The sequence below is a fragment of the Nanorana parkeri genome, unplaced genomic scaffold, assembly GCF_000935625.1.
Source record: "Nanorana parkeri isolate BGI_ZX_2015 unplaced genomic scaffold, ASM93562v1 scaffold382, whole genome shotgun sequence".
Taxonomy (NCBI): domain Eukaryota; kingdom Metazoa; phylum Chordata; class Amphibia; order Anura; family Dicroglossidae; genus Nanorana; species Nanorana parkeri.
Genome location: NW_017306650.1, coordinates 19,185 through 43,177, shown reverse-complemented (window position 1 = coordinate 43,177; position 23,993 = coordinate 19,185). Strand labels below are relative to the sequence as shown.

Genomic DNA, 23,993 nt, shown 5'->3' with positions numbered 1-23,993 from the left:
TTACTTTTTTTCTTTTCAGACCAACAACATTTTTTGTAACTGCAGAAAAATACCTGTTAATCTTGCCAGAATTCTACTCTCTTTGTAATTTTGTGTGCATTGAACTAACCCAAACACTTATTCCTAGCTTTATTCTTTGGACTACAGATCATCTCCTCCCTATGCAATGGAGAGGATGAGGTGTATTTGTTATCAAAATCACGAGAGCAGCCTAGGGTGAAAAAGCTGCCCCACCATATGTAAAATACTGCATGGTCACTCGAGAACTAGAAGTGTGTTACACCAAACTGTGGATTACATATAAAAGCAAAATATCAGTATTATTGCCCACAGGAACTAACCAATCTTCCATTTTTTGGGGAAAGTGAAAAGTAATCTTGGCTGCACTTTTACCCTAGTTTTCCTTAACCAGTGTGCATACTTTATGTACAAAATTTGAGGTCTAAAATAAGTCACGCTACACTTAATGAACATCCAGCAACAGCAATCAAGACTCTGGGGCACCATTACTTAAATATAAGAAATGTTCATGTCACCCATACCAACCAAAACCCGCCTTTATTTTTCTTACCTGCACTACAAAAAGGTCTAGCTGCAATGCTATTGGTTGCAAATTTTTTTTTTTTCTTTTTATAAATAAAACAAGTTTTGTGTTTTTTACAAAAATCAGCACCATGAATTTCTCAAGGTGGGGAAAGAGGATAGCCAATTACAGCTCTGCAAACCTGGCTCAGGTCCTATTAACAGGCCAAAAGGCAAGAGGGGAAAAAGAGCTTGTATCTAATTACTGCAAATATTCCTGACACATTTTCTTAACTGTATTTCACTGGCCTCATACATTAAAAAGTAAAATTATTGCATAGATCATTTTTGAAAAGAAAAAACAAAACAAAAACAAGACAATCTACCTACACAGGCACATTCACAAAAGATAAAGACTTCTTAAATACACTGCTGAAAGGCAATAGTGCTGGCCAAAGTGGAGTACATGAGGGTGGAGCGGGTTACAGCACCGATGACACATTTCAAAGAACTCGGTCTAAACAAACTCTTCTTATAGTGTAATCACAGAACCGGTTAGATGATTCAATATAACTTAATGATTTGCATTCAGTTTCTGAATTACTGCTAATTTACTAAAGCAGATAATTTATAAAATTGTGTCTCTCTAATAAATCATTTTATGAATTTTCAATATTATTTTAGTGTTGCTGCGATCACGCATCTGGTTTATTTGTATTTGATTTGACTAAACCAGGAACCCTAAATTATATGTTTTCTGTTTTCACCTTGTTTTTCATCACTGGGAGTCAATAGGAAGCATGTTGTCACACTCATCAGACTTCTTTGACATAAGCTGGAGAAGTGGTCACACACAGCTCCCGATTTATTTCCTCCACATGCATACGACTGCTACAGGCATGGGAAATGCATTTTTTTAATCAAATGTTTACTCCAAAATTAGATTTAGGTTAATTTTATTTCTTTAATGATAAATAGTGCTTGGCAGATTTCATCTTAATACTAACAAACAAATCAGGAGTCACACAACTCCTTGCATGCCAGTTTCGTCTGTAATAGGCCTAACATTTCTTTGCACCTTGCAGGCTTTAGACTTTTACATGGGCACTTAATTTGCTACTGTGCTTTTATTAGGTTCTATTCATCATGGCTGAACAGAGCAGAGCCAACACGATCTATGCAAAAGGCATATTGATCTTTATGCTCATGACATGTACGGAGAACAAAGCATTACGCTATGTCCTTCGCATTACGCACTAGGCTCCCTTTGAACAGTAGTTGAATAAAACCGAGCCAAAAGGGTACAAATATAAACAGAGACTTATTTTTGAAAAAGAAATCAGTTGCCGATGATAACCAACCAAATTCCTTGCTCCATTTTCTCAAAGAAAAAGAAATTGATTGGTACTATAGGACACAGGTCCATTTTTGTTCCACTTTTCTTGCCATAGCATCTACATCCTCCGCTGCTGACAGGGAGTACAATATAAGGCTGGCTTTCTACCCTCAGATGGAGGTAAGAGCTTGTATACCAGAAGGTCACATACAATAGGGGAAGCCGATAATATAGGAAACATAATACTGGAATGCAGGATTACCGGCTTCTTATTTGCCAGTAGTAAATACTTTGGAGCAGCTACATTTCAATACAATAAAGTTCATGTGCTCAGTTTCATTCAGTGATACCGCTACAGCCATTTTGTTTAGAATAACCAACCACCATTATTGGGCCATCTGCTTCCACAGAAGACAATAGCAAGTTACATATTTTTTTGAGTAGGTAAATCAGATCAAACTCTACATTTCAATAACAGGGGACATAATGAAGCTTTTTTGAGAACGTTTCTTTTCTTCCAGAAGTGAACTCCACCTCGGGACCCCTCCATAAAGCAACAACTAGAGATCCTACCCCCTACTTCCACACTGACCAAATTGTCAATGACTTATGCAGCAACCCTGCTGGTAAAAACCAGTACTGCACCCTCATGCATTCTGCTAGAACAGCGTTCCTTGGCTGAACCATATCCACCAACACAATGTAAACACAAAAGGGCAACAGTCCTAGTGTTGACAGAGGGGCTTGGCACCTTAATTGTACTATACAGAAGGGTCTTGAGCTTAGGGTCCACTTCCCATTTAAAGTGGAAAATATTTCTTTTTTTTTTTCCTCTGAAAAGCAGCAACTTGACAGTGCCGAGTTTCCTTGCAGCAAAGGGGTTACACATAGAAACCATCTTACACTAAAATGTTAATGCTTGATTACAAATACTGTTAAGTCATACCATTGTCAGAAATGTGCACTACTGCAGATATTTGGTTAAAGCAACGTTTCCTTTTATGTTCACTGGGAAAAAGCTTGTATTGTAAGAAAAATAAACCCTTGTTTTCTCTATTCCAGCACCTATTTGCTACCATAAGTATTGCAGGCACTTTGGCAGTGAACTGGGTGAACAAAAATAACTTATTTTCACTTCAAGGAACCTGAATATGAAAAGTAGCATGTCCAGCACAGTGGTCAGGAAGCTGTAGCTCCATCCCACTCCACAAGATATTGAACCTTCCCATCAAGTGTGACTCGACGAGCCAATACGCGGTACTTTTCCCCGCATGCTATCCTCCCAGCAGCGCCAAAGTAGTTGGTAATGGAATTCTTCAAATGGTGGAGCTGGAAGTCATGATCTGTGACATTTTTAACTATTTCTGTATTGTCAGCATTGAGCTGAGAATCCTCCTTGCTTTCATCGTTTCTTCCGATCTCCGAATTGTGAACCTGGAGAGCTTTCCGTGGATGTCGACCCCTTTTCCTGGGTGGCGGTAAGGTAGAAGACCAGGACCTCCCTGTGCGCGTCACTCTTCTCAAGTCTGACTGAGGGCTAGACAAAAAAAAGGAAAAACACAAGATACAGTATGGACACAGAGGATACTGTTTATCAACACAAAACTTAATTTTCCCATAAAAGATAAATGGCAAAGTGTATGTTGTTTGGCACTGGCTGATTTATAACACTTTTGTTTTATATTTTGTATTTTTTCAATAAAATTATTTGTGGAATGTGAAGGATAATGGCAAAGTCATGATTCCAAACCCAGAGCAGGACAACTCCACTACAAAAGGAATCTAGCAGAACTGGCTCCGCAATGCTCTATTAACACATGGTTGCTGGAGCTCACAGGAACAGTGCTGATGACATCAAAAAGCACTTACCCTTTAAAGTAAACCTGTATGCCCTGTAAACAGAAGGTTCACATTAATCCTCCCCTCTCCAGAAGCACAAACTCACCTTTCTTTCCACTTCTCCCCATTCTCTTTGGCTGCCAGGATGCAAGATTAGCCACACTGTGTAAGCCACAAATTGCTTAAGTTGTAGCTTACAAAGGACTATGAACTACTCCTATGTGACGGCTCTGGTACTTGAGATTGCGATTGGCCCAGCACTGTCACATGGTGTGAATTACAGGTACCTCCACACCCAGAAGTGCCAGGTATTTTTTTTCTCACTCCTGGCAGCTAAACAGATTGGTGGGGAAATGAAGGGCAGGCGTATGTACTGCTAGGGATGGGACATCGAAGTAGGCCTATTGTGACCTATATGGGCAAAGCACAGATACGTTTTAAACACACAAACAAAATTGCTTTGCAATGTGCTGCTACAGACCATTCTTATCCAGCCACCAATGTTGGCGATAATCCTGTCGGAACTGGTCAAAGCCACTCACACTATGTACCTTGCACATAACTGCGGCAGCTTTCAGTCCCCCTGGTCTGGCTAAAATGACAGTTTGCTCTAATGGGGCCTGGCTTTAACAATGCCTGGCAGTGTCTGTGCTTGCGTGCTACCACCCTCCATAAATTCCCATTGGCTCATTTTATTATTGCCAGTCTTTTTAACGCCCTGGCTAATAATCAGCTTGTTTTCCACCTTTTACACTAGTGCTATCAGCACAGACATTTAAATACAGATCACGGTATACAATTCAATAATGTAGGAACTACTATAAAATATATTTGCTTGGCCTAATGTTACAATAAATTTCTGAAACCCCGAATGTTAGAGTGCAATAGGTCATGTGTGTGCAAAAAGAATAACACTTGTATATGGAATAACTCTAAAGCCTTCCTGTTTTTCAGACACCAATGTTCAAACTCAGAATGAATTTGACTTGTAGCTAGGGCAACAAAAGCCAGTTTCATACACAGGAGTGCCAATAAAAAATCAATATTAATGGATTTCCAAGTACCTGGAAAGGATGGTTGAGGTAGTTTCTTTTGAACTTGCAGCACCATTGGACTCCACATCAGTATTACCAGGGATAGTGGTGACCTCAGCTTTTCTGCAACACAGATTTAAATAAGACTAAGAATTGAAGAGCACCCTTGGTGGGAACAAGTAAAAGGAAACAAAAATGGTTCTTACTTTTTATGATCTAATGACTCCAATGTGGAATTCTTCTCCAGCACTGGTTCTGTTTCCATTTTCTAATAACGAATGATTACAAAAATAAAAGGTTACTTACATTTTAGAGGCACAGTTAAAAAGGAGAATGTAATGGTTTTCAGTCAATCTTAAAGTGTACCTATTTTTAAATCGATACATTATTTTCAATATTTATAGGCAATCTTCATGCTACAAATAAGCATTCAGTAATAGTGAAGCCATGAAGCAGAATTTACACAGCATTATGGGTTTTCTAAAAAAGAGCAGCAGAAGATGTTTGACCTTAGGCTCCTTTAATTCAGTCTCCATATAGAATCTTCTAACTTTAAAGTCTGTGTGTATATTTGGGTGAGAGCCACTAAACTCGGTGAATAGGCTTTTTTTTTTTTTTTTCAACACACAAGATTAGTATTCTAAAAGTTGTGAAAATCAGAAATGTATGTTTATGGAAACAAATTTTACATAACAAATACACAAAATGTATGCATTTCATTTAAGTTATTGCCATTTTGGCCCAGACATTAAAAATCGTGACCTTCCCTTCAGAAGTTTGCTTTGCTCTTGGCCATTATTTACTCCTGCGAAACCAACTAGAAAAATCTAAACACCAGTGTAGTGATAAATTATACTATGTACAGGTTGTATTAAAATACACATTTCTCGCTACCCAGATTGCAAGCCTACCCCCTATAAGCATATTTGCTCTGTAACCACCTACGGGCTGTACAGCACATGCATTCATGATTACCATTGCAGCATCAAGAGAATCATTTTGTAAGATCTTTCTTCTATGTGAGCCTGGTGGGCGACCTACAGGTTTCCTCTTCTTCACTTCTCCATTATTTTCCTCTCTAGAATAAAGAAGAGAAGTTAAAAAGCCAGATAGTCACAACCTCTTTTTTAGAGCTCATCATTTGTTATCCAACTCCCCACAGATGCAGGTTTACATTTAAAGTGTAGTTCCACCTTCGCAGCCATGTTGGGATAACATCTACTTTATATTAGTTATATGTTCCTATTCCCATTGCATAACAAAGAAAAATTAAAAATTGCAGCTTACAAAATCCTACCTAGCTTCACCCTATTATGGTAAGAAGGCTGGAGGGGAGGCGCATATTTACTCTAATGAACCCCATTGTGTACAGTACTGGCAGATTTCATTATCAGTTGTAAGCTAGATCTGAACATTGTCTGTCCAAGAGTCTTTGAGGCATTGTGTGATAATGAGAGGAATCTCAGTCTGACACTATAATTTCATTCTCAAACTGCTCAGAGTAGCTTGGAATCTGCAGAAAGGCCTTCACCAAAGAGACAACTAAAAAAGGTAAGAAATATATATATAATTTTTTTTTCAGCATGCGGTGTAAATAGGTACACAGAACATACATAGAAAGAAGTTTTCTAAATTTGACTACGCAAGTGAAAGTATTCTTGGTGCCTGTAAATTCCTGTTTCCCTGTATGTATAGTGTTACACTACACATTGCTGCCACTACCATGCAAGGCTACTGATGCATCTTACAATCATAAAAAGGTGCACACACATTAGGGCAGATGTAAGAATTGTCTTTTTAACTGATGGATAGGAACAGGTCCTGCAATTTTCCCATAAGTATGTCATGTGTGTAGTGTCTCACATGTGCCAAGATATTGTGATAAAGAGTTGGGCTTTAAAGACAAACTAAGTAAAATAGGCCAGATATACAATAATAGGTGTTAGATCATTCTTAAAGTTATACTTTTTAAAAGTAGAACTTTTTTTTTTACATTTTGAAGATTTCACAATTATACATCATTGTTATATGTACTTACTGTAATTCCACTCATCTGGGCCCGGGGATTTTGCTGATTTAAGGGTGGCGATGGCGTCTAAGACCTCTGCTTCAGTTATGTCCGAGTCCAAGTCATCTCGACAAGAGGAGGGGAAAGATGGGAAAGGGAGGTCACCAAAGAGGCGGTTAGCCGCAGCTGAATCAAACTGGGGGGGAGGTAATTCCACATTTCAATGTGTGCAATGAATGCTGGGCTGTCTAAGTAAGCCCAGCACAGGTTCTGCAATTGTCGTTTACATCTTTCACTCTGCATGAGCAGTTCACACCATCACTGGGGAAGGGGGCATTCAGGTGTGGGTTTGTGCAACCAAAAAAAGCACTGATAAATGCCCAAAGCATTTGCAAATACTTGCTTTGTAACAGGATGAAGCTTTGATGACTTCCTGCCTTTAATCTTGAATTCATGGGATGTGCTCTCCTCTTTCTCCAATTTCACTGCAGCATTTGGAGGAACAGGAGGGACTCGGATTCTGAGACCAAACAAATGTTTCTTTTTCTTGATTTCCTTCCCGGACATAAACCTGTGCAGTAAAACATGTTTTAAATGAACCTGCAGAAGTGATCAGAAATCTATCCAAAGGGGACACGGAAAAACACAGTTTTCATAGAGTAATCAATGTTAATTTAATGCCTGACAATTTAATTTGCTACCTTTAAGTCTGTTAAATATACACAGAGTATTTCGTTATATCTGTTCAAAATACAATATATTAAGTGCAATAAAATGCCTAATGATTCTACCAGAAATCTAGTGAGCTGACGGCTTGCTCTCAACTCAAGAGGTGGACATAAAGAATGAAGCGCACTTTCAACAAAGTGCTCTTATTCTTAAATAAAGACAAAGTTACTGTTGAATCAATAGGCTCATAGGCAGAAATGTAAAGGTTGCTCTGGTTCACAGGGGGGGTTAAAAGGTGTGGGATAAAGTGGTTAGAAGTATATTCGTTAACTTTGGTACAATACAAAAGCTACATATGTTCGAAAAAAGCACCTCAACTTCTTTAGTTCAACTATTTTTTTTTTGGCTGCGACTTGCAAGACTCTTAAACAAAACTTTTTTAGTAAAGGCAACTTGAAGGTCAGGAGGAAGTTACCAGTGCCATGTCTCTTTTAAGATAAAATATTTACACAAGGGTAAAAAACAGATAAATAAAACCAGCTTACATGGTCTTATTCTCATTTAATGCATCCAGAATCCGTTCATATCGTTCTGCTTTGGGTGTGTCAGCCAGCTGAAATAAACAAGTTACTTTCATGGACGGTCAGTCTTCAGACAGGTTTTTCTTATATAAATGGAAACATTTTATAATAGGCAGTGAATGAAATAGCAATAATATAGATCTCTTACTAAAATAGATGGAATTTGCCCAATGAGCCAATCAATTTATTGGCAACCAATGACAGCTCTGAATTGTACCTTCTAGAGAATGGTATCTGGAGAGTATAAAGCTCCCAGAACGAACAGAAAATATTCACAAGAAAATGAACTTTCCGGTGTGTATAAGTGAATGAGTATAGTTTCACTCTCAAAAGGCCTTTACCAAAGAGACATCTAAAAAGGTAAGAAATATATTTTTTAGTATGCTGTGTGAATAGGAACACAGAGTGGAGTTCTCAAATTTGACTGCAAAAGTGGAACTACCCTTTAAGGTCCTCTAAAAAAGTAACTTTCTATCAAATACTGATACTGAAGAGGTAATCCCCCTAATATATTCTTAGATTCATGAGGAACTCCAAATGTCAGATCTCTGTGTTTAAATTTGCCTGATCTGAATACCAGGGGCAGTGCCAATATAAGGGGTTCCAAATCACCTCCTGGATTTTTCATTTACTTTATATTTTGGGTAGAGCAACAGGATTGTCAACACGCAAGCTTCCAAGGTTAAGTGGAGACAGCCAGAAATAATGGTGAGCGGATGTAACTGCAGGAGTCCCTAAAACAGAGAAACCTTGCAGGAGACTCAGCCCACCAGGCCGTACCTACTACTGACATAATTTGGTGTGGAGCGGACTGACCCTTTACATTGAAACAACTACATGGTTTAAAGCAGTGGTTCTCAACCTGTGTAATCTCAGGGCCCCTCATTTGTCCTTGATCATTAAGGCCTAGTTCACACCTGGGCGTTTTACAGCGCGTTCCTACACTCTGTAAAACACTCAACATGTGAAACCCAATGATTGCCTATGAACATGGTTCCCACCTAGGCGTTTACAGCGCGTAGGAACGCGCTGCAAAACGCCCTACGCCCAAAGAAGTACAGGAGCTTCTTTGGGGCGTATTTGCCGCGCGTATCCATTGGGATACAGCCAGGTAGCCCTCGGAAACGCGCGTTTATTGCACTTTTTTTTACAGCGAATCGCTGTAAAAACGCGCGGCATGAAATGCGCATATTCGATACGCCTAGGTGTGAACCCAGCCTAAGTCATGACCCAAGTCAAACTATAGTGGAAAGCACGACAGTGTGGGCTGCTGTGATGAAGCCTCATCCATATGTGCATTGCTTGTACAGCTCCCATGTGCACCCTGTAGAGGTGCCAGGAGCCGGAATGTGATGTCACTCCGGTCCAGGCACTTCTTCAGGACAGGCGAGGGAGCTAAAAGCTTTGCATGTACGGATGGAGCTCCCTCGCGGCCATACTCCCAGCCCACCCCACCCCACCCCAAGTCAACACTCGGGAGCCGGGCAGCATATTTTGAATGGCTGCTCACTGTAAGAATAGACTGTGTTGTACCAGCCTCCAAACCTAGTAAAGTGGAAGGCATGTGGCGACCCACTGGACACGGGGGTCGCGACCCACTTTTGGGTCACGACCCACCAATTGAGAACCAACGGTTTAAAGCATATGCAAGCTGTTTTGCTTTAATAATATTAATCCAGATTCAATTCACATACCCCTGCCACACTGCATATGTAAGTGACACCACTATTTTCCCAAGCAGCTAGAAAACATCCTGTGCCTCCTGCCTGTTCATTAGATAGCAAATCAAAAGTGTGAGAATCCAATTGTTTTGGCTCAAAAAGCTGCAAAACTAAAATCTTAAAATCTCACCACCAGACTGGATGTACATTGAGGCAAGGCACTTCAAATATTAGTATTTTAAGTCTGCGTGTAGATGTCTGCCTAGTTTTTGGCTTTAGGGAGCTTTCAAATGTAAACTACATTCATTTATGGCCCCCCAGTTCCCTGGCTTCCTCACAAATTAAGCTGAGATTTCAGATTTCACCTGCGTGTAAAATCTAGTACTGTGGTTCATTTGGTCTTTGACCGTATTACATGAGACATTAGTTCCGAGAGGTGCAAAGAGTCTAAGTTTTGCTATTTACAACCTTGCGTATTATTCGCTTCATGCTAACTCTTATTTGGTAATATAAGAATGTACGTGCAATATGAAGTTATTGGCCTGTGAGAGTTCAAGGACCACTATTTAGGAAATTCAGCAGCTGTAAAAGGTCTCCACAAGAAGTGGTGGGCAGGTCTCGTAATAGTCAAACTATTACAAGGTAGGCTTGACCTACCTGCCCACCATGTCAAAAATAAAAATTATGTAATTAGTCAGTTATAAAATAAACACTTAATGACTCAAAAGAACCAGAAAGCGTAACCCAAGTATAAACATATTAATCAGTTTATTCTGTTTATTATACACATCCAGCACTGAGGCAGTAACAGGGATGTATAACAAAAGTTATACATCCCTGTTCAAAGTGTTTTAATAAATTGACTTCAAGTACTTACCTCACCAGGATGCAACAGATCCCAGTTGTCATTTATATAAGTGATGAGTTCAAGTTCTGAATCAAAGTACTTCTTTTTATGAATAACACTTAGATTGTATAGGCAGAGGTGTGCTATGTCTACCCTAGAAGTCAAAGAGAACAAAACACCATGTGTACTTTTTTGGTTACCTACAAACACAATGAATCAAACCTAGAGCAGGGATAACATTTTCAGTGACAAACTTTATATGGCAACTTAAAAATCCTAAAAGTATGTCCAGCCAAAACTCTTGAATTTAGAATAGGATGGAGAAGGGTTAGAACCGCTACCAAAGTTATCCAGCAATCCAGGGCTTGGCTAGTGAGATTTACGCTCACTTCCTGTCGACAAGGTTTAACCAGACAAAAAGTAAGGGAAACTCTACAACAGCATCATTTTTTTTTTTCTTAAGCAGGGAAAGGCTAGAATTTCTTTCAGATTTGTATTGCAGATATATGACTAAGCCCGTAATTGGGAGAAACGCGTCAAGGGGGTGGACCTTGTGCGGGAGACCAGTGAAGTGGTACAAGCTTATATAAACTTGAAATCTGGTGTGTGGCCAGCTTTTCTTCTGTTTGTATGGGTTCATATTAAAGCGAGGACGTCCTCCCAGCGGCAAGCACCGGCTCATTCCTTTCCTGAGCCGTGAAGGAGCGGTGTTTCTTTAGCGTGTTCTTGTTGCAGAGTTCTTACTTACTGTCTGGTAAAATCGTTGTCAGGACAGGATGTGAAAGTAAATCTCTCCACCAGAGTCCTGGATAGCAGTACAAACCCCTGACAGGAATTCTAATCCTTTCCTATTTTATCCCCCAAAAAAGTTTTTGGTTTGACATTTTTTTAATGCATGGACACATATAGACTCAGAGTAGCAAAGGGCTTAGCTCAAAAATAAAATACTATACCTAAAGCTTAATAATAGAAACAAGCCGATATGTATACAACAGGTGTACTCTAATATTATAGCACCTCTATACAAATCAAGGTAAGCAAGGGATTTCTATGAAAATAAAAAAGGTGTTCTGTTAATGGAGTTATTTCATCAGTTTTCATGCACGTTCTGGTTTTTACTGTACATGTCTAACTGAAATTACATTTTGGCAAGTGATTGTAGACACTAGATGGCGTAACTGTGCATGTGTCAGACAACCTGCATCAACCAGAGATGGGAGGCTATACCCAGCTATACAGCTTCAGAAATATACTTCATTTGAGGAAAGACTGTTGGCTTCTGGGTTGGTCTGACCATATCCCGAGTTCAGGATTTAATTTCTCCTCTCCAAGTAAGCTTGGAGAGGTGGCTAGTTTACAACACACACAGGGACCATGGGGAACAAAAGTAGCCACCCTCCAGAAGCAAAAAACACCAAGAGGGAGTGAAAACCCAGCCTCTCTAACAGATACTAAAGAAAAGTAGCTTCTGCAGGGTTCTACTCTAAGTAGATTACAATCAAGTTTTCATTTAAAAGGAGAACTATGAGGCACTCACCTCATAGTTCTAGCCGAACTGTGACAATGAGACTGTCACAGGTCGGCTCAGTAGATCGGGAGGTGAGCGAACACATACCAAGTTCGCTCACCTCTCGATCCTGTCACGGCTCTCTGCCGTGACAGGGGGAGGGCTGGATTCCCCTCTCCCCGCTCCGCCAGCGCTGACTGGCGGAACGGACGGGGAAGGGGCGGGTACAGCTGGCTCTGCCTCTAGATTGACAGCTGGCTCTGCCTCTCACACAGCTGGGCGGATCCCATCTTCTATCGTCGGGATCCGCTCCGGCGTCTCAGTATACCGCGAGCTGTAGCTCGCGGTATACTGAGCTTTGGGTAACGGGAGGACGCTAGTTTGTGTCCTCCCATTACCCTAAGGAGAACTATGGGGAAAAACACTGACCCCATAGTTCTCCTTTAATCCTTTCGTTGCCACTGACGTATGTCATATGTTGCGGGCCCCGTTAAACAGGCTGTCAGCTTTAAACTGGAAGCGATTCTGGAGGCCGAACTGCCACCAGATCGATTCCACAGGCCTGTGAAGTGCGCCTCACCCCGCCTGCTTGGACTGGACATCAGCGGGAAGGAGACCGGCGGAAATTCGTTAACTGATCTCGTCTCTGCTCTATGGGACCAGAAGCGATGCTGATTGCACCACTTCCCGTCCCTCAGCTGCAGAAGTCGGGCAATAGGCTATTGGAGCAATAGCATAATTGGAGTAGAAAGGTGACATTAGGAGTCAAATTGACCCCTAAAGTCACTTTAAAGAGTATCAGTCACCAAGAGTATGCTATCACACAGGGGGCTTGTAATCCCCCTTATGCGATAATAAAGGAGAACTAGGAGGCGAGTGATTTTCACTCAACCTCATAGTTCGAGCCGACGTGCGACAATGAAACTGTCACGTCTGCTCAATAAATCGGGAAGTGAGCGAACACATACCGTCGTTCACTTCACGATCCTGTCCCTGCAGAGAGCAGTGACCGTCACTCACGGCTCCCTGCAGGGATTCTACCCTCCCCAATCCTCCAGCACTGACTGGAGGAACGAACGGGGGCAGGTACAGCTGGCTCTGCCTCTAGATAGGCAGAGCCAGCTGTCAATCAGGGAGCTGGGTGGATCTCATCAGTAATGTCGGGATCCGTCCCAGCTGCGGCGATCCCAGTATACCGCGAGCTGTAGATCGCTGTATACTGAGCTTTGGGTCACGGAAGGACGCTAGTTTATGTCCTCCCTTGACCCGGAGGAGAACTATGGGGAAAAACACTTACCCCATAGTTATCCTTTAAGTTAAAAAAGAACAAATTGAAAGTCCCCCACCCCAGCGAGCATGGGCGTATTATTGTAAACACGCGTTGGATGCACCTACATAGGAAAATAAAGTTTAGGCTACACAAGTTAGGTATTGCTGCGTGCGCCAGAGTAAGAGCAATCATTCTAGGGCCAATATTCATAGAGATGGGCTTTTAAAGCTTCGCCAATTGACAATTTGGTGTGCCACATTTTGTCCCCGTTTTACGGACACATGCAGTGTTTAACATGGGCATGTTGGGTATATGTTTACTCGTCGTAACCTGACCTTTTACACTTTACAAAAAAAATGGGTATTAGATTGTGTTTTTGGGCACTACAACCAACGGCAGTGCAAGTTTTTGGGTTAGATAAAAAGTTGTGCTAATATCATGACATAAAAATTTGCAACTGCCACCATTTTATCCTACCGGGTCTTTGCTTTCAGAAAAATATATAAATGTTTGGGGGGTTTAAGTAATTTTAAGGCCAAAAATGTGGATTATAATGTGTGCAAAAAACGCAAAAAAAGGCCTTGGCAGCAAAAGGGTAAACCACTATAAATCACTTCTGCTACATTCTAAACACTACAGTGAACCACTTTATTCTACTTCTAAAACATCAGCCAGTGTCACTACAATGAAGTTAAACACTGCACGAAATACAATTCAATTTTCAGGGGGTTTAGAACATAAGGAACATTTACATTACAGTGCTGTACTTTAAGCCCACTTGTACTTACTGTAACTATGCTAGTAAGCAAAAGCAAGCCCTTCTGTTGGCATTTGCACAGGTTAACCTTCAGGACTGTAAAGTATGTGGGGAAAAGGTCATACATCACATGGTAGGTCCGATGCTATAGATAGTACAAATGAACAACTTGGGAGAAAACAGCCAATAGAAGTTGGGCAGAAACAACACAGAATAACTACAATTGGTCGACAGTTCCAGACAGGCAACAACCAACAGTGATATTCTGCCCACTAAGCTTTAGCAACGGCAAACAAAATGAAGCTCTACATTGACCTATTGGGAGGCAAACCTTTGATTTTTATTTTGAAGAAAACACATACTTTCATGCGTTTAAACGTTTTATTTAGTCCTTATACACACAGGCATTTTTTTTTTATTCCAAAATTGGCAACACTGGTTCATAAAGCAATATTCAGCAAGTGTTTTGCAAAGCTTTCTTAAAGTGACACTAAACTCAGAAATTAAATCTTAAAAATACATTCATGTACCCGATTAACAATACTGTATTGTATTTATGTATCACTCAGCTGTAAATCCTCCAATCATCTCTGAATTTATGCCGACACTGTCCTTCCTTCTGGAGGGTGGCTACTTTTGTTTCCCACGGTCCCTATGTGTGCTGTAAAGTAGCCACCGCTCCAAGCTCACGCCTGTGATGGATTATAATCTCAATACAAATTAGTAAACTAAACGTGAGATTGTAGTCCATCACGGGAATGAACTTGAAGCGGTGGCTACTTGACAACACACACAGGGACCATGGAAATAAAAGTAGTAACCCTCCAGAAGGAAGGACAGTGGCAGCATGAATTCAGAGATGATTGGAGGATCTACAGCTGAGTGATACACAAATACGGTACAGTATTGTTAATAGGGTACATGAATGTATTTTTAAGATTTAACTTCTGAGTTTAGTGTCACTTTAAAAGAAAATGTTAAGTGAAAAACATGTTGATTATTAGGGATGCACTAATATTAGTATCGGTGCCGATAATGAGTATTTGGGCGAGTAGTCGTACTGGCTCATATGCTCAATACCTTTACCGATACAGGAAACTTCAGGTCAGAGGGATATTTCCTCTGGCCGGTAGCGCCGCGAGGGAACATGGAACCGGCTCCATGCCGATTGGCTGGGAAGCAGACTTCCCAACCAATCAGCATCAAGACGTCCAAACAGATCTGATAAAATGGTGACAACCTCCACCCTGCAGACACCTCATATCGATCATCACCAGCAGCCATTACCGTACCACACATGTCCCTTGGTCAGCTACCGCTCTCCAAGCTCCCCGGACCTGCCCATGTCTCCTGTGTGTACAGCGCCAGCTTGATGCTGTTAGAGGATTTCTGAATGAGAGCGCTGGGCAGTCTGGACATGCGCAGTAGCAGGCTGAGGGGCGATCACAGGGGTGCTATACACACAGGAGACATGGGCAGATCTGGGAGAGTTTGGAGATTGGTGTCTGCCCAGCTGGCCGAGGGGCATCTGTGGTACGGTACTGACTGCTGCTGAGGATCGATGTGAGGTGAATGAGGCATCTGCAGGGTGGAGGTTCCGTCACCATATTATCAGATCTGTTTGGCCGGCCTCGATGCAGATTGGCTGGGAAGCCAATCAGCATCGAGCCGGCTACAGAATGGAGTCAGCTTCCCGTGCAATCAAGAAGCCAGGCGATGGGTAATGACACCCTGCCTGGCTCCCTGATTGCCCAGGAAGCTGACTCAATGCTACCGGAAGTACCGGTATTGGTACTTGGTATCAGCGAGTACCAAATTATAAATATCGGTACTCATACTTGATACCAAAAAAACGGTATCGGTGCATCCCCATCTATTATCATTGCTGACCAGGTTACCAAAATGCTATTCAAAAAAGAATATAAAAATCACAACACGTTGGGATCCACTAACTTCTCTTGCTTATTAAAGCTAAACACCATGATAAGCAAATATTGTCTAAATAGAAGAGTCTTGTGTACTCCTACTTGAATCTTGGTGAGCTTTGTGTATTTCTTACAGATCTGTGCAGTAATCCAGCGTAAAATGCTGCCTCTGTGCAGAAGCTTCTTGTGATAAATACCAGTCACTGCTGTCCTATCTCTTTGTACAGTTTTTGTGCACAGAGTGCAGCTTTAATCAATAGTGTGGGGGGGGGTCTTCCCTGACATGTTTCGCACTGAAAAGCACATATGAAAAGTCTCTTTTAAAGATTCTATAAAAATGTGCTTTTCAGTGTGAAAATTATAGGTGACCCCTGTTACTATAAAATAAACAAGAAAAACTTACTGCAGTCCAGAGAGTGGCAATTCCTTTCCTACTGATTTGCCGGCGTGCAATGAGCCAAATAAGCATCAGGGATTTTCCATTAGAGCTTGTGGTGAGCGCCATTCATTCACTTTAAGGAGTATACATAACTCCTTGTGAATTCAGAAAATACGTGTTCCCTGGCCATCCTGCTTATGCAATGGGTTCAAGCTTACAGATTAGTACTCAGAACATTTGTGCAGCAAGTAAACTAAGAACTCCTGTATACTTTTTACTCAAAGTATTAAACCCAGTTTCATAAAATGACAGCTAGCATTTTTAGGAGAGAACAGCAATGAAGCCTAAATAATCTACTCAGTACAGGTTTCCTTTAAAAGCAGAGGCAGGCAAAATCTGGCCCTCCTGCTGTTGTGGAACTACAAATCCCATGAAGTATTGCAAGATACTGACAGGCATGACTTCCAGAGACAGATGCATCGTGGGATTCGTAGTTTCCCAAAGCTGGAGGGCCGGCGTTTGCCTACCTCTGCTTTAAAGGAAACCTGTTATGAAGTAAACATAGAGGCTGCCTGGCTGGCCTGTTCTTAGGATAATGCTAATAGTCTCGCTGCAATAGTTTGACGTTTTCCCTGAATATATTTTCTAGGGCATAAAAAATAAAATAAAAAATTACCGAATCCAGTGGCAAGCATAACTAGGGAGGTTAGTAATGGCAGCACCTAGATTTCTCTCATGACAAAATTCCTCTAATACAAACTTAAATACAGATCAAGATAATCAATGAGAATGTTAGCTCAAACAAGCTTACAGTGGACTGTCACACTCCATTTAAATTTCAAATAAAAAGGGCAGAACACCATCAAGATACATATAATGTATATATAACGAATATAATTCGTTAATCCAGGTAGAACAATAAACTAGAACATCGGCGTGTATTTGATCACTTACCAGCGTAAAGATAGACGTTTGAGGTATTCCGGTCCAGAATTGCAGACAGAACAAATAAATGTATAAAATCTGCAAGGAAAATTCAGTAACAGACAGAGCTCAGTCTATCTTTCTTAATACTTAAAGTATTTCTACAAGTCATTTAATAAAAGGTGAAAAAAAAAAAAACCCACAGCTTGTAAAAATAATTTGAAGCACAATTTACCTTAAATGTTACTTGTCAGATTTAAAGTATGGACACTGAAGAGTGAACCAAATAAAAAAAAGTTTACACAGGTCCATTATACTAGTTACAGAATATGCACAAATTAGTGTGATGTACTCACAGTCCTCACCTGTCACCAAAAAGCATAGGTTTCTGCAAGCATTGCACACAGGCCTCATGGAACCACTGCTTGCACTTGCAGCACTGAAGCATCTTTAAGTACCATCTAGAATAACAAAAAACGAACAGAATTTAAAGCGGACTTAAATACACAATTTAATGTCACCCCATGACCCCTGAAACTGCTTTAAAAAAAAGTATGTGGTCAAATATGTTACAAATAGGGCTGCAACCAACTAATCGATCAATAATAAATTGATGAGAATAGTTGTCAACTAATCTCATTATCGATTAGTTGGTTGGATCCCCTAGCTCTCTCCTCCATGCTGGCAGGAGGGCACAGCAAGCAGTGGGCGGGTGCAATAGCCACTGTGGAATCTTGCCACTAGCAGCCGTTATTCCCTGGCTAAAGCTATTCTTCATCCACAGTGTGATCGGCCGCACAGGAATGCATGGTACCACAATGCTGCGCGTTCTAGTGCAGGGCAATTGCAAAAAGTTGTGCATGCAGTTCTATTCTGAAGTAAACTTAAGGTTTGTAAAACTGCATTTGTGGATTTTATTTTAAAGAATGGTATTGAATTTTTTTTATCTGATTAAATCTAAAGTGATTATGAAATTCATCATTAGTTGCAGCCCGTTACAAAGTAACATTAGATGGCGTGATCTGTCAAACCTCCTTCAAGGTGGGGATTGATTTAAATAAACAGCATGTTAAGTGTTGCATAAAATGAACACTGCTATAGAAATACAATAAACAAAATCAGGTGTATGGCAGCAATGAAAGATATAATGGGAGGGAATTTATCACAATTGAAGCAGACAGAATCTGGAGCAGCAGCCCATAGTAATCAATCCAATTCAGTTTGTTCAGTGAAGCTTTGAAAATAAAGCATAGAAGCTGATTGATTTCCATGAACAACAGCTCCAGATTCTGCCTGCTCCAGTTTTGATATATTCAAGTCAATGCATCTTATGATTAGAAATAGCAGTTATGTTGTACTCACTCTCCTGGGCCTCCACAGTAGCAGTAACATTGCTGTACATTGGTCTTGTGACCTACATCCCATTCTAATGCGTCCAAATTGTACGGCAGAGACTGCTTCATGACCTGCAGGGCTTTGGCATTGGGTCCTTTTTTCAATGCTCCTCCCCTCTAAAAAAAATAAATAAATGACCAAGTATCAGTGCTGCAGTTATTCACTTTCAGAAAAATAGTGAAACATCTGTCCACATAAATGCCTGCGGCTGACTGACTTGTCTTCACTGTGAAAGCTTTGGCTGAGCATCTAGTATTGCCTAAACAGCTGTTCAGCTTTCTTTGGCATGACAGTCTGGTAAACACCCACTGGTGTTGGCAGAGCTGTTAAACCAGCTGATTGTTAGGCATTCTGATTGAGAAAACTACGCACCAAGCAGCTAGGGACATGAGGAAATATATTCTACTTTCTCTGTGAAAGTGAAAAACTTCTAAGTTTTTTATTTTAATAGTCATTTTTATTACTATTAGAAATACACAGGTATATGTGACGATTAGGCACTGTATACAAAATAGCAGGTGGAAGAGCAATGACATTTAGCAGTGAGGCTGCAAGTACAGGATTCATAGTTATATTTGTTAGATTCTCCATAACAGCGAGGGGACACGGCTGTCATATCCAGATTGCATAGGACAGTCAAATTCTCTCTATTGCTTACTAAATGGAAATTGCATTCAAGTATCCATAACTTATTATAATAGAAAGCTTTTGTTGCATCTATGGCTGAGGTTTACCTTTGTAGTAGTGGCAAATACACACTGCCGGCATAACCATTTCTCATCACTATCAATCACGGTGGAGTCGATCTTAGGGGGGTGGCACAGTTGGTGATATCCTTCAAGCACAAGAAAAAGAAAAATCAGCTTTAACTCAAATGTACTTTCTTATCTAACATAAAATAACAGATAAAAACACATTGTGGGACTTCAGTGACCAAAACAACTGTGGAGTACACACCAACCTTGGCCACACTTGTCACAAATAACTATTTCATTTGGTGCTTCAGAATACTCCTCCTGACATATTGAACAAACCATTTCACCACCTTCAGAGGCTCCTGAAATTAAAGGCAGAAAAAGGGCTTTTAAAACATGAAATATTTTAAACCGTCAATGTCAACAATCATTCCAACTTCACTTTCTGGACAGGAAGGATTAAAAACTTTGCTTTTTATTGCCGTGTCCCCACTGGTGACATTACAAGTCACTTTTTGACATGGTGACACAAAGTGATGGGAAACCTCTACCATGAAGGTTACAAAGTTTTATTAAAATAAGTTTGTTTCCTTCCTTGTGACACATTCAGAAAATGAAAGAAGCCACAACACTAACCACGTGTGGTGAAGCTGTGAAACAGAGTGGTTGGCAACATTGAAGCGGACCGAGATGAGTTTGGATTTATAGACAAAGGCGCTGTTTATGCCATTACCAAAAATATTTTTTATGCGAGTGTATTTTGCAAGAAAGATTTACAAGCTTTTAACAGTGCACACTATGGAGTATGTTTTATATATAACATGCACCCTTTAGCTTATCAAGAAGCTGAGGAGAGAACTGGTCTCAATGGTGGATGCTCCTGATTGAAGAACGGTGTGTAAAAAGAGAGAGGTGGATCAGTGCTCACTGCGATTATTATTGAAGGGTCTCCTCCCACCTGGACAAGAAAGGGGAGCGGGGCTCTAAAGACCTATTGTTTGGGTCTTACAATAAGGTGAGCGGTATTCCTAAAGATGTGGCGGAGGTCACTGATTGGGATAAAACACACATAGGAGGATAAGAAAGCACGCTGAGGCTGGACTGCTGTTTGTATTATGGAGAACTGTTTAATTGTTTATTCTCGATATCTTTCTTTCTGGTCACATTTCACAGATATTTATTAGTAGAAGTGCATGTTGACATTCTGCTTTTGATTACACTATACGTGATCCCAGTTTATTGTGTCACTTTAGGTGTTACACTGTTTTGTTTGAATTTCCACGTTGAACTGTTACACTTAATCGGCAGGAAGTGCAGGAGATTCTTCACATATTGTGGAATATATTTTTGCAGTGACACGTTATTAGTAGATTGTTAAATTTAGAGCGACACATTGTAATTATACATGGTTGGTTTGTTTGTCTTCTAATGGCTGGATATAGTGCTTGCTGCTTTTTTTGTTGTTTGGTGCAAAGCTTTTGTTGTCTAGAAGCCACAACATTGCCAAATACTTTCTTCAAAAACGTTATTCCAGAGGGAACAGTGCATTACAAGTGACAGTCGTAGTAGGTTCTGTGGACAGCATTACTTGTAATACACTGTTCCCTGCGGATTAACATTTATTCAAGAAGAAAAAGATTTGGTGGTGATGCAGCTTCATTCACTTTCGGTTTAGACAGAGAGCTTAGACATAGGACATAGACATGGAAGAATTGCAACCAGTAGCGGTATAGTTATCAGTGCCTCCTTCAAGTCTTTTACCTGTTTGTATGTCCTTCCAGAGTACCCACGATTTAGAGCTGTCTTCAAATAATATAAAGCAGCTCTGCTGAACGTTATCTATCTGTAATACAAATAACACCTTATTTACCTTACAAAACTAAAACAATGAAAAACATACAACTGCAACTTGCAAAAAACAGAAAAATAATAAAGACCTGTAGGAATCAAACATCTGAAATCGCTTCTGTTCAGGGCAACCAACTAATCAATAATGAGAATAGTTAACTATTCTCATTATCGATTAGGCTGGTTGGATCCCCTCTCTTCTCCACGCTGGGAGGAGGGCACAGCAAGCAGTGGGTGAGTGCAATACCCAGCCTGCTATTGAAATTTGAAATGGCCAATAGCAGGCTGGCTATTGCACCAGCCCACTACCGGCTGTATTTACATTCAGCTGCCATCTGCGGAATCTTGCCACTGGCAGCTGTCATTACCTGGCTGAAGCTATTCAAGTGCCATGTGCTTACAATACAATTATTAAAAATAAATAAATTATAAAATTATAAGGGGGGGAGTACTTTCCGTTTTGGCCTGACAAATTCTGCTGCGGAAGGTACGTTGCAGTGCCATTCATTTCAATGACAGCCCAAACGTGCCTCCTACCCAATGTGATCGTGCAGTGCTTTCCAGTGCGGTGCGTTTGCAAAAAAAAATGTAAATGCAGTTTAATTCTGAAGTAAACTTTACATTTGTAACACTGCATTTGTGCATTTTACTTTAAATTAAAAAAGGTATATTTTTTTTAATCCGGTTAAATCGAAAAAATAAATCAGCCAACTAATCAATTATGAAAATCCTCGTTAGTTGTAGTCCTACTTCTGTTTCTAGCAGAGATTAATTATTTTTTTTACCACTTTAACTCATTAAAAAGTCTAAATGCAAACAAACATTCCCCTTCACAGAGGTGAAGGTGACCAAAGATAACTTTTACAGCATGGTCACCATCATTTTTACAGCATGGTCACCATCATTTTTACAGCATGGTCACCATCATTTTTACAGCATGGTCACCATCATTTTAACAATTGACAGGCTTAAATGAGTATCTTCAACATTGCCAAATGAAGAGTGACCCAACATTTAGGGCTCAAACAAAACTATGTGCATTTTGCTCCAATGCATTGCCATTTAAATCAATGGAAATGCATTATGTCAACCAGCGTTCATGCATATTACCAAGCATTGTAATACGCGCTGCATCACGTTACATTTCACATCAGCGAGCATCATAATACAAGCTCCTTGACATGCACCTTTTCAATTACTTCATTGGAACACATCAGACAAAAACAAAGTGTGAGCTGCCAGTCTTATACTGAGAAAAATATGGAGACTGCTAATTATTCGATTAAGTCGATTCGTCGGCTAAAATTCAAATTTCCCGCTCGCCGCTGCACGCCCACGTCAAGAAAACCCGCTTACGCCATGCCCACCGCACACGCCAGCAAACCTGCCCACGCGACGCCGCTTATGCCACGCCCACGCTGAGGACATGCGCCTTGCCCTCTCCTTCCGGTGAGCTTCCCGACTCGCCGCTGCCCGCCGACAACCAACAAAGCCGCTGCCCGCCGACAACACCGTCATTCAAAGTAAGTCGAGATCGGCCGGGAGCTTTTGAATGTTTCCTGGTTTTTTTTTTAAAGCGGCACACTGCAGAACATTAGCAGCTATAGTGGAACAACAAATCCCAACAATACATTAAACAGCCTGTATAATGTATTATTGTTGGGATTTGTTGTTCCACTATAGCTGCTAATGTTCTGCAGTGTGCCGGTGTATTATACATTGGTATTCTGTAGAGCTGCAACAATTATTCGATTAGGTCGATTAAAATGTAAAATGTCCTGCTCGCCACTCACGCCGGCCTGTTCGCGGCTCCATACACGAGTTACGCTACGCAGGATACCCCGCAGAGCACGCCGCCGCAGCGACTTACAACGGTTCAGAAACAGGTAAGGGGGACCTGTTTAAGGCCCCGTTCACATTGAGCGATTTATCGCGCGGTAATACCCGCGATATTGAGGCTATTTACCGCGCGATATCGCTCTTCAATGCTTTGCAATGGGGCAAAGGGTCCTGCTGTCGCGGGTCGTGTGTTGCTACAGCAGGACCCTTTTTGGAGCGGATTTTGCCGCGATTCCAGCTTGCTCAATGCAAGCATTTGCGCGATATCGCGCAAAATGCAAATTGCGCGACAAATGCGCGCATGGGGCCTTAATGTTTCCGGTTTAAAAAAAAAAAGCGGCACACAGCAGAACACCAGCAGCTATAGAGGAGCAACATATCCCAGCAATAATACATTATACAGGCTGTTTAACGTATTATTGCTGGGATTTGTTGTTCCTCTATAGCCGCTAATGTTCTGCAGTGTGCCGCTGTATTATACATTGGTATTCTGCATTGTATTGTGCATGGTATTCTGCATTGTATAATACAGCAGCACACTGCAGAACACCAGCAGCTATAGAGGAAAACCAAATTCCAGCAATACATTATACAGCATGTATAATGTATTATTGCTGGGATTTGTTGTTCCTCTATAGCTAGTGGTATTCTCCATTGCGCTGTATACTGTATTATTGCTGGGATTTGTTGTTCCTCTATAACTGGTCAGTGGTAATCTGCATTGCGCAGTATAATCATTATACAGCGCAATGGAGAATGCCACCAGCTATAGAGGACTACAAATCCCAGCAATAATACATTATATGCAGCGCAATGCAGAATAACGCCAGCTACAGAGGACTACAAATCCCAGCGATAGTACATTATAGTATAATGCACTATTGCTGCATTCCTCTATAGCTGCTGGTATTCTGCACTGCGCCGCTGTATAATGTACTATATTGCACACCACACTTT

The 23,993-nt window shown here is 40.8% G+C and overlaps 1 protein-coding gene across 1 annotated transcript in view; it reads right to left on the bottom strand.

The window, feature by feature from the left end:
- Positions 1 to 2,643: 2,643 nt before the first annotated feature.
- Positions 2,644 to 23,993, bottom strand: part of MTF2 (metal response element binding transcription factor 2) — a 37,075-nt gene continuing 15,725 nt past the window's right edge. Inside the window, exons 7-15 of the mRNA XM_018559210.1 lie at positions 17,625 to 17,720; positions 17,290 to 17,358; positions 10,528 to 10,651; positions 7,954 to 8,021; positions 7,159 to 7,310; positions 5,707 to 5,825; positions 4,938 to 4,999; positions 4,762 to 4,854; positions 2,644 to 3,395 (exon numbers count right to left, since the gene is read on the bottom strand). Of these exons, the coding sequence (XP_018414712.1) occupies positions 3,038 to 3,395; positions 4,762 to 4,854; positions 4,938 to 4,999; positions 5,707 to 5,825; positions 7,159 to 7,310; positions 7,954 to 8,021; positions 10,528 to 10,651; positions 17,290 to 17,358; positions 17,625 to 17,720 (1,141 nt within the window). The 3' untranslated portion in view covers positions 2,644 to 3,037. The remainder of the gene's footprint in view (positions 3,396 to 4,761; positions 4,855 to 4,937; positions 5,000 to 5,706; positions 5,826 to 7,158; positions 7,311 to 7,953; positions 8,022 to 10,527; positions 10,652 to 17,289; positions 17,359 to 17,624; positions 17,721 to 23,993) is intronic.